This window comes from Centrocercus urophasianus, unplaced genomic scaffold (genome assembly GCF_019232065.1).
Source record: "Centrocercus urophasianus isolate 14NV4802_14NV808 unplaced genomic scaffold, USGS_Curo_1.0 seq_33, whole genome shotgun sequence".
In the NCBI taxonomy this organism is placed as follows: domain Eukaryota; kingdom Metazoa; phylum Chordata; class Aves; order Galliformes; family Phasianidae; genus Centrocercus; species Centrocercus urophasianus.
In genome coordinates this window covers 5747586-5758376 of record NW_024884900.1, presented here as the reverse complement: position 1 = coordinate 5758376, position 10791 = coordinate 5747586, and the positions used below count along the sequence as shown (strand labels likewise).

The following is a 10791-nucleotide window of genomic DNA, read 5'->3' as shown; positions in this document are numbered from 1 at the left end:
GCAGGGAGATAGCAGCAGCTCTCATAGCCCTCATTTACAAAGGGCGGCTCCTTCAGCGCTCAGCACTGCCTCTAGCGAAGGCTTTTGCTGTATAGTAACCGTAATAAAAGCGCATTTACATCCCGTGCTACCGGTACGTTCTCTGTGCAAAGATGGAGAGCTGGGATCGCCGCACCCAATGAAGCATCCACCGGCCCGGGCTTCCCCAGCAGTACGCGTTCGGAGGGGGCGGGGCTATCGGCAAGAGGGCGGGGCCTGGCGTAGCCTTGGCCAATGTGGCTGCGATCACGTGCCGAGGGGCGGGGCTACCGACAGCCCCCCCATTTCCTGCGGGTCACGTGGCGGGGGCCCGGCGTTGCCTTGGCAGCGGTGGAGGCGGCGGAGGCTCCGGTACCCGGCGGCTCCCGGGGCGCCGCGCCCGAACCGGCTAGCGGGCAGCAGCGGTGAGCGGGGAGACCGGCCCGGCGGGGGGAGGGGGCTTCGTTCTACCCGGGTAGGGGTTCAAAGCGGCGGAATCCAGGGTTGGAGGGCGTCTGGGGCTCCGGCCTGGCCGCGGGGCAGGAAGGCACCGGCACGCCGCTCCGCACGAGTCTGAGGGGCGGGGTCTGAAGGCCCACGGAGAGGCTGCCGTGCGAGCGCTGGGAGCCGGGCTGCCTGCCTCAGTCGTGCCGTGCAGAAATCGCACCCCGGAGGTCGGATGCGGGTGGCTGCCGGGGCTTCCCTTCCTCCGGGCTGGCGCTGCGCGGGATACCGACATCAATACGAGTCGGCGCCTTGCGTCTTCAGCGGCGGTTTGGCGCAGCGGTGACCTGGCACGAATTTGGCCAGAGCTGAGAAAGAGCCTCCGGGCACGTCCTGCAGCCTCGTGCTGTGCGGCGCGGTGCAGCCCCACCAGCGCGCGTGCTTCTGTTCTGAACCTGTAACTTCCAAGGCGGGAGCGTGGATCTCCCCATAACTCACCTCTGCTGCAGACTGCTGCCTGAAAAGGGCTTCCAGAGTGAGGATGCTTCCAGCTGAAGGTACCGTGAGTGTAAAACGCTCCTTTGGTTTTGTGTTTCAGCCCCCGGAGCCCCCTGCAGCCCCTCCATGCCCGTAGGCAGCCAGGTGAGTGCTGTTCCATGGGTCTCCTTCTGCAGATGTTTACTTACTTGGGAACATCTCTGGAGTTGCTCTAGAGTAAAAATTCATCCTTGTGGTATTTTCAGTTTATTTTTCTAAGGAAAGAAGCAGCTGTGATTGGATGTTCCTGTTCTCCCCTTGTAACCTCTGAATTCGTGTTTCTTTTAATGGAATTTGTCCCGGGCTTGATGTTTCCAACATGCTGAATTCCTGTGTGCTTTATGAAAACAAATGGCAGCGCAGAGACTGTCGGCGTCCCAGCGAAAACAAAGCCAGCACCCCCACTCTGCATATACAGGATGCCATCACAGGAAGCAGTGCCGTAATTCTGCCACTCACAGGCAGTCTCACAGCTCACAGTGCTTGGCTTGCAGCTGCAGCCTTGGTCACTGTTCCTTTTGAGCAGTGTGGCTCAGAGCTGGGGGCAGTTGGTGCTTTTTATCTCGGCTGCTTCCTCCAGTCTCCTGGCAACCATGACTTGATAAGCCCACACCATATGGCGGGGAGCTGGGCAGGGCTGGAGCTGTGCTCCGGCAAACAGCACGGTGCCTGTGACCCACAGGTGTGGGGCTGGGGCTGATCAGTTCTCCTTCAGGGAGCTGCTGGAGATTCAGGGGGAAGTTTCTGCTGCAGGAGCTTGGGAGATCCATTCATTAACCCCATGCAGCGTTCAGCTCCGTGGCTGCTTTGGGCAAGAGCTGTGCCTCTGTGATCTGAGCAATAGGTGAATGGAAAAACTGGTGTCCAAAGGGAGCACAGAGTGAGCCCTGGGCACTTCAGTTGGATGTACCCTGGTACATTAATGCAATGCATCTGGAGCTGATGCACGATGCGGTGTGACATTAAACTGCCAACTTAAAAACCAAACAATAGGATGGTGACCGTATTTTCAAAGTGTATTTTTGTAAAACAAATGAGTGGGGAGGAGTGAAAGGGGAAAGTTGAGAGATGTTGGCTTTGACATGTAAAGTTGGGTGCTGTGTGACCTCCCTGATCACGCTGGAGCAGTTCCAGGTTTCCTTCTGCAATCCCACCTGGTTCTCTTGATCAGTTCTAGCAGGCAGGTGGTTCTGTGCATCATTTCCCTACTGACTGAGGATAGCCTCGTTCCAGCACAGCTTTTCCAGCAGCTCATCCTGTCTGCTGCCTCGTCCTGACCACGGCTTTTTTATTTCCGCAGTGCTTCCCTCATGATGAGTTCTGAACTGAACGTCCCAGTGGATCCCTCCACCCCTGCTTGCTGCTCTGAGCCTGGCACCAAGGGCATGGATTATCGGGACTGGGTGCGCCGCAGCTACCTGGAGCTGGTGACCTCCAACCACCACTCTGTTCAGGCCCTGTCCTGGAGGAAGCTGTACCTGAGCCGAGCCAAGCTGAAAGCCTCCAGCAGAACCTCTGCTCTGCTCTCTGGATTTGCAATGGTACGTTGGTTTTGCAGGAACGCTTTCTGGATTATGAAAAAGTAACAACAAGAACAAATCTCTGTTAATTGGTGTTCTGTCCCTGTGAAGAAGCAGGGTGTGCTGTGATGTGCTTGGCTGTCCCAAGACAGTGTGGATACAGGAGCTGCCCACACCTCCCAGTTATCCTCCCAGCCCTTTGCAAACACTGATCCCCTCCCTGCAAACGATCCCGAGAGCTGCCCCGTATCCAAGCAGTGCCCCAAGGCCAGGTGTTGCCAGCTGCACCTGCCCACAGCTGTGGTCCTAATCTCATTTTCTGTATGTTTTTTCAGGACGTGGTGCCTGTAATAAGGTGGAGGCTGGCTGGCAGCCTGCCAGGAAGCACTTTGCATGGCACAAACAGGGAGATCGTGTTGTGAGAGGCCCCGCAGCCTCGGGCACAACGTCAGAGGGCTGTGCAGCCTGCAGGGAGCCAAACTGAGTGTATTTTTGTCAGTGCTGCCTGTTGGGAGTAATCCCTCGTCCTTGCTGTGCTCTATGCTTGGGTGTTAGCTGGGAACTATTGCATAGGTCAGAGCTGTGTCAGGGAGCACGTAAATAAACACCACGAGATAGCAGTGTGGTGCTCAGGCTTTTGAGCTGTGATGCCATCAGCCTCCTCCTCTCCCCTCTGGTTTTATCCAGAGTGAAATCTCTTCTGCAGAGATTTTCTGTCCAGGAAGTGAGCTCCTGCTGAGGTCTGAACACACACGTGCAGAGGGCAGGATGTGATGTAAGGGAGCTGCATGGAGGAGATGGGCAGGCTTGGGGAACTTTCTATGTTTTGTAGAGTTTTGTGGGCTTTTTAAGCTCCCACTCCTGCATCTCCACCCCCAGCAGGTGAATGCTCCTTAGCATTACAGTGGGGAGTTCTGTTTTGTTGCTGCCCAAAGTGGAGCAGCATTAAAGCATGGCAGTAGGTGGGCACATGTTAGAGCTGGTGGCAGGGAGCTCCCTTTGCCTTGTCTCTAACAATAGGTGTAGTATTATTCATAGGCCATCAGCTTAATACAATAAGTACATCCCAAATTAGTGTTTCTCAGAAACTGGTGTTTTTGCAGTAAGGAATTCTCTTTATCAGCAGCCTGGTCACACTGGCCTTCCAGAGGAAGGTGATGCATCTGTTGCTGTCTGTAGGTTGGTAGGCTTGTGCTTAGGATGTGGACACTGACTAAAAGTGGCTATTGATGAAAGTGGTGCAGTTATTTAGAGTTAAGTGGTTCCTGTGCAGCACTGTGTGCCCATAGCATGTAAACAGGTGTCACACAGGGCTTGGCTATTGCTTTATTTACTTCCCTGTCAGTGTGTGCAATTCCAGCCAGACCCATATTGGCTGAAAATTATCACAAGCTGATGGATATTTAATCAACAGGCAGTGGCTTTGATCCAGCTCCTTCTGGACAGGCTGCAGAATAATGCAAACCTCCCTCGTTACGCGATGCTATCTGTGGTATTCCTGGCAGAGGGCCGGGAGGATGTGGCTGCTTCCAGCTCCAGTGCTGCACAGAGGGGCTGCATGGCTGCACGAGCCTCCCTGGGCAGACTGCAGGTAAAGGGGATTGAGAGGGAGCATGGGAAATCTCCTTCGTTTCCATGCTTGGAAAGAAGAGCTGTTCCCACTAGCAGCGCTTGTCTAATTGCTACGGGATGTGCATTTGGTTTAGAGAAGAGGAAAAGAAGAAGGAGGAAAAAAAAAAGCCCAACAGATCTACTGGAGTGATTGTTTGCACAGGCTGCCGAACCATCTGTGTGGATGTAACGTGCTCTATGTGAAACCATTTGTTATCCTCCTGTGTGATACTATCTGTGCTCGTCTGAATTTCTCAAGATGAGCAACTTCTTTGTTGTGGACAATCTGGGCTCCAGTGATCTTTACAAAGAAATGATGAGAGAAAAGCATCACAGCCCATCATCTAACTTGTGCTTAATTCAGAGCACACGCTCCTTTAGCAAACCTACAAGCATGAGGTCCAGCAGGGCAATCCTTGAGCTTAACATTAAGCCCGTGCTGAAATCCTCTGCTGCTCAGCAGCGTGCTCAGCGCCTTGCAGAGTCAATCCCTTGATACCTTGGCTTCTGCAAGGAGGTTAAAGCAGAGGGGGCTGCTATCACAGAGGAGTATAATTGTATTGAACGTGACATATTAATAGTTTGACAGACCATGTAGCATGCTTAATGGCTTTTAAATGGGTTATGTCAGCTTGTCCTCTTTCTCTTATCCCGGTCAGAGGATGACATGACAATCTGTATGGGGTAAAGCAATAGAGCTCGCTCACCTTGTCTGTTTGTGTTAAACAAACTGTTTTTCTGCCTTGCTGCCCTATCTGGATTGTTGATGTTTTTCTATGAAATACCTCTTACTGAACCATCAGTCAGTGTTAAAAATTCATCGTGTTGCACAGCTGAAGCCAGCCCTAGGGAACAGGTTTGTCTGGGAGGAAACATCCAATTAGCTGCAAAGTGCTGCTGATGCGACGGGTAACAGCTAGAAATTGATATGTTGGCATCAGCCAGCCTTTCAGCTCTGATATAAAGCTATGGATTCAACATGCTGGTACAGTTCCTGTTCAGCTTGCTGGATGCTGTGTTGCTGGGTGGTTGAACCCTTAGGAATGAATGATACACCTGCAGCTTCTCCTGCCTGGTGTAGCCTGACTGACGATCGCTGTGCTGTACAGGTGTGTCATGCAGGGCACTGCAGCAGAGGATAAGTCTGATCTCCTCGAATCTGTGTGCAGGGAACTGGAAAAGGAACACAAGTCAGGTTGATGGTTGGATGTGGGGGGTCTTCAAGGTCTTTTCCAACCAAGATGACTCTGATTAGGGGATGAGAGGTGATGGTCTCAAGTTGTGTCAGTGGAGGCTCAGGTTGGATATTAGGAAACATTTCTCAGAAATGGCAGTGCTGCTGTGGCACAGCTGCCCAGGGAGGAGGGGAGTCCCCATCCCTGGAGCTGCTCCAGAACTGTGGACATGTGGCACTGAAGGATGTGGGCATGGTGGGCTGAGGTTGGGCTTGGGGTCTTCTCCACCCTCAGCAATACTATGATTTTAAGGCAGTGTGGTGTATGCTTTATTTCCATGGACCTTCCTTGCAATGGTGGTGAAGCCAAACCTGTGTTTTTTTTCCCCTCTCTGTGACAGGAGCTACTAACAGGAACCTCTCAAAACAAACAAACAAAAAAACACAACCACATATTCCTCACCAGAACACGGGGCTGGGAATGCCCAAAAACTGTTCCAGTGTTCTTAGCGTCTCTTACATCGTTTGTAGTTGATGTAGGAATAAAGCCTGGGCATGCTGCAATTGCCATTTCCTACCCCACACACGTGTTGTGTCCTGCAGCTAGCAGATCTGTTCAGACCTGACCTGCTCCCTCCTTTGGGCTGCTGGTGATTTCAAGTTAACTGCAGGAAAGACAGCACTGCTTCCATGCTCCTTAATCCTCTTCAGGGCCACCAGCAGGGACAACTTAATTTCCCAGTGCCTAAGTAATGTTATAAGTAATGCCAGAGTGAATGGTGCAGATCATTACACAGAGCCTGGAATGGCTGTTCATACTTTGCTTCATTAAAGTAACTTAAAATGAACAGCTTCAGAGATTTGTTAGCTGATAGGAGCCTGCTTTTCTGAACTCAGAGAATGGAGTTGTCACTGTGCCCGTAAGCCAGTAGCCATCCACCTCCCTTCAGTAAGTTATGAGACCTCAAGGGAGATATTTGGGGATATAAATAGCTTGTATCCAGGCATATTTGTAATAAAAACCAACTTAGCGTTCGGAGAATAGAAGGCAGCTATTTTAACTATGGACTAACTTGGATTATTATGAAGTAGCTCTCATTCTTCCCTCGGGAGGCCGGGTAGGCAGGCTGGCAGCCAGCCAGCAGGGCTGCTGCTTTTGCTCTCCTGTGCACTCACCATGTTGAAACTTCCTGCAGCGAGCGGCCGGCGGTGAGCAGAAGAGGAAGGTGTGAGAGCAGTGAGTGGGATGGCTGCCTGCAGGCTGTGAGCTGCATAACGAGCTCCTGCTGCTGCCTGCACGGTTTGGTGCCATTCGTATGGCTGCAAGGAGGGAGCTGCTATTTTGGAAAACTGCAGCACCAAAATGTGTGTGTAAAGCTTGAGATAGACCAAGCTGCAGACAGTGTGTGCATCATCGAGGGAAGGGGCTGGCCGTTTAGGCTGCTGTTAAAAGTACACTCGAGTGTGTGCTTGCCCTTAGGTGCTCTTCCTGAGTAAAGATGCTTTCCTGGATTAAAGCCTTGAACGGTGGAAAACCAGCAGCCGTTGAGTAGTGGTCTCTTGTTCTTGTTCCCCCAGGTTGCCATGGTGGAGGTGCAGCTGGAGATGCAGTACAAGTACCCACAGATGCTGCTCATCGCGTTCAGCGCCTGCACGACGGTGCTGGTGGCTGTTCATCTCTTTGCCCTTCTCATCAGCACCTGCATTCTGCCTAACGTGGAAGCAGTGAGCAACATCCACAACCTGAATTCCATCAGCGAATCCCCACACGAGCGCATGCATCCCTACATCGAGCTGGCGTGGGGCTTCTCCACGGTGCTGGGGATCCTCCTTTTCCTTGCGGAAGTGGTGCTGCTGTGCTGGATCAAGTTCCTGCCCGTGGACTCCATCCTGAAGAACGACACCACCACCATCCAGAAGCCCAGCGGCCACGCGGGCTGGCAGGCAGCTCTGGTCTCCACCATCATCATGGTCCCAGTGGGGCTGATCTTTGTTGTCTTCACCATTCACTTCTACCGCTCTTTGGTGCGGCACAAAACGGAGCGCCACAACCGAGAGATCGAAGAGCTCCACAAACTGAAAGTGCAGTTAGATGGGCATGACAGAGGCATGCAGGTGGTGTGATGGGGGCTGAGGCCGAGAGCAAAATGCCTGTTTGGCTGGATGGTGGGGCACACTGGTGGTGGATTGTTTGGAGGCTTAAATATGTAAATGCTAATTGCCTGCCACGTATAGCTGTGGGTTCTAACGCCGTTTCAAACTCTGTGGTCTCTGGTCCTACACACTTCTGTACTTAAGTGGACACTGCCATGGAGCTCAAGGTCAAATCTTTACATTGGCACAACTAGCCAAAAATCTGCATTATTTTACAAATGCGATGTTCTGTTGCCAAAAGTAAAACTGCATCAGCTGTCCAAAAAGGCTGTGTGTGTGTAGGACCTGTCTTAGTGTCAGAACTCCCTGGCTGTCTGTGCAGCAGCAATTAACTGGCAGTTTGTTTCTAGAGCTGAGCTGGTTACTGAAGGTATTTGCACCCAACCTGAGGGTGTTTGGAAAGCACAATAGGAACTGTGAGTGTTCATCGCCTTTGTTCCAAAGCAAATGTTCCATAAACATATAACCAGGAAGAAATCAGCCTTAGCTTTTATGTTCCTTTCTCACTATTCCTTTCCATGCTTCTACAAATTCTAAATGCAGGGGGCTGGGGACTTCTGTTGTTCTGTCTTCAGTAGCATCTGTCACTTTAGGCTGAACAGATGCCAAGATCACTTGTTTGTTTTTTTTTTCCAGTAAGAGCCCAGGGAAGGCTTACAGGTGTTTTAGTTTTAACAAGGACATTCCTAAAACAGAACAGTGACGAAATTTAATGAGATGAAGCTCTGAAGGACTAGAAAAGCGAGTTTCAGGGAGGAAAAGTGGCAGCAGACAGTGGTAGAAACTCGTCCCTGTGTTGTTTGCAGTTATGTCCTGTTGGAATGTCTTTTTCATGGTGTGCTGGAGAGAAATGAGTCCCAGTCCTCCATTTTTTGCTGGTGCTGTTTGTCAGCTGTAGCGTTTGCCTGTTGAAAAGGACCGCTTCCTTCTCCCTGCACCAAAGCAGGCAGCTCCTCTGGGGAACCTGGAGCTGCAGGGTGAGCCTGGTGGAGCTGGACCCAGTGGAGATCTGTGTGCCATTAAAGAGCTATCACGTTTCATTTGGGCTGCTGCTTTTCCAGCATTAAAGAAAGAGACACTTGCACATCAGTGTGACTTAGCAAGGGAAGCTCGCGAATCCTGCAGCATCCTTTTGGGCAAAAACTGCCATAAAAAGTATTTCAAGAGAAAAAGAGTTTTGCAGTCATCAGCTCTTCTAGGAAATGTGAAGCTTTCTGACACAGGGCTGAAAGAAACATAAGCCCATTTTCTTGGCCCTGATCCTATGCCCATTTCCTGCTCTGCACTCAAACACTGCAGTCAGGATCTCCCAGCTCCCAGGCTGCGTAGGTTCCTGACATCGTTACGGATGTCTGTAATGTTCTGTTTAACGATGGCCCTTTTTTCCACTGGGATCTGAGAAATCTAATGGCAGCATGTTCCATGTCAGCTTCCCAGAATGGGGAGTACACTCAAATCCCAGCGAGACCTTCCCTGTGCCTCTCTCTGATGAGGGTCTTGGGAAACTAACTCTCATTTCTCTTGTTTACATGTGAGTTTGAGCATTGCTGAACAAGTTGCTTAGCACCGTGTCTGTGCCTTTCATCTGTTGTTCTTGCCACGGTTGGCATGTACCATATTGGCTGATGTGCAGCAGAGAAAATAGTTGTTGTGTGTGACATGACTAGCCTGTACTTATGCACATATGCAAAAAATGAGGAGTGTCCTCCGGGAAGTGGATGGTCATGAAATTCATACCATCCCCTAGCAGCCCGCCTCTCTTCCTCCTCTTCTTACCAAAATAAAAGTTAAAGGTTTACGTAACAAAGTCAGAGTTGAGTTTTCTGCCAAGTATTACACACGTAGGCTCTTCTTCCAGCAAAATCTCTGTTGCGAAGCCAGAGCTACAGCAGATAGGATTAATGTCATATCTGTACTTTGCATTTTTTTTCTATAACAGCAGTAGTAATTGGTCTCTGTGCGTTGTGGAGCCCAGGAGGTTTGAAATCAGTTGTAGAGGAAAGTACTGTAGCTTTTTTTTTCTTTCTTTCTTTTTTTTTTTGGTAATAAAGAAATTGTCAAATCTCACAGTGTGTACGTGATGCTGTGACAGCAGTGCAGCTCATATGGAAATGCAATAAATTTCAGCAGATGGAGAAATGCAGCAGAGACTGTGCTTTGGCTTTGCAGAACGCCCTGGTGAGGCTTTGGTGGGATTTGGTTCACAGCAGGCTCAGGGCAGCAGATCTGTGGCTGGAGAGGGATTGCCTCACTCCACGAGGAATCGGGGGCTTCAGGTGGTTTCCTGAGGGTTTACATGCTTAAAGCTGCATAATGGTGTGCTTTCCTCAATTCACTCACAGCTTTGATTTCTGTTTCTCTGTGGGCATTGGGTTCTCCCCTTCCATGGGAGTATTTTTGCTTTTTGCCACCTGGGTTCTCTCTCTCTTACCCATCATCTTTGTGCTGTACGTCCTCTTGGTCCTTTTCCCAACAAGAGCACTCAGTTTCTCACCTCTTCCTCTGACTTGTTTACGTTTTCACTGCTGTTGGGTCCAGATTTGCATTGCAGTAAGATCTCCCGTGGTACCAGCAACGACAGAGACTTAATTAATCTGTAAATGAGTGGGGACAGTGTGCCTGTCCAGACGGCTGCTTCTGTGCTGGGGTGGCAGAAAATCTTCCCTGCTTCTGCTGCTGCCCCATGGCTGGCAGCAGGACTCCATCAGTCAGCAGGGAGATGCCTGCCTTTCCACACTGTGCTGCTGTCCTGCAGCCTGGCAGCACCAGCTCATGTTTCGTGCCTGGCCTGAACACCTCGTCCCAGTCAGCCCCAGGTGTCTGTCACCGATGTGTCTTCAGGTATGGAGTAAGCTCTGGGATACCTGTGTGTGTGTGTGTGCTGCTCCTGCACTGGGGCCAGGATGGTCTTTGTTTGCTTTCTGCACCAGCCAGGGGCCTTGCAGTGCTGCCCTCACCCTCAGCTCTCCTCACAAGCTCTCATTTTGCTTAGGCAATCCCTCCAGCCTGTTCAGCAGAGCTCAGCCAGGTCTCAGGGCTCACCTTGCTGCAGGGAGCAGCCACAACCCCGTCCCAGGCCTTATGTTTCTCGGGGCACCTCGTGCCAGCAGCAAAATGCCACCGTGTGCTGCAGTGCTGCCTCCTGGAAAGGGGAGCAAGGGGTAGTGCAGCTTTGTGTCACCCCATGGCTGCTTCCTTCGTTAGCAGGACTCCAGCCTGGCCACGAGTGCAGGCAGGCACCCAGGGCAGTGTCAGGTTCTCTTGTTGGCCCAGCTTGGTGGCAGCTCCTGCTCCCTATTTTTAACGTGGGCAGGCTGTCAGGTCCCAACCCAT

The 10791-nt window shown here is 51.3% G+C and overlaps 1 protein-coding gene across 2 annotated transcripts; it reads left to right on the top strand.

Moving 5' to 3' along the window:
• The first annotated feature begins 424 nt into the window (after window positions 1-424).
• ORAI2 (ORAI calcium release-activated calcium modulator 2) lies at window positions 425-9588 on the top strand. Of its 2 annotated transcripts, XM_042830098.1 has the most exons (4): window positions 425-443; window positions 1061-1104; window positions 2300-2540; window positions 6883-9588. In XM_042830098.1, exons 3-4 carry the CDS (start codon window positions 2310-2312, stop codon window positions 7426-7428), a joined length of 777 nt encoding a protein of 258 aa, XP_042686032.1. In that variant the 5' UTR covers window positions 425-443; window positions 1061-1104; window positions 2300-2309; the 3' UTR covers window positions 7429-9588. The 2 variants fall into 2 exon arrangements, with proteins under 2 accessions (XP_042686032.1, XP_042686033.1); XM_042830099.1 differs by lacking the exons at window positions 425-443; window positions 1061-1104 and adding an exon at window positions 1002-1019.
• Window positions 9589-10791: the final 1203 nt, after the last annotated feature.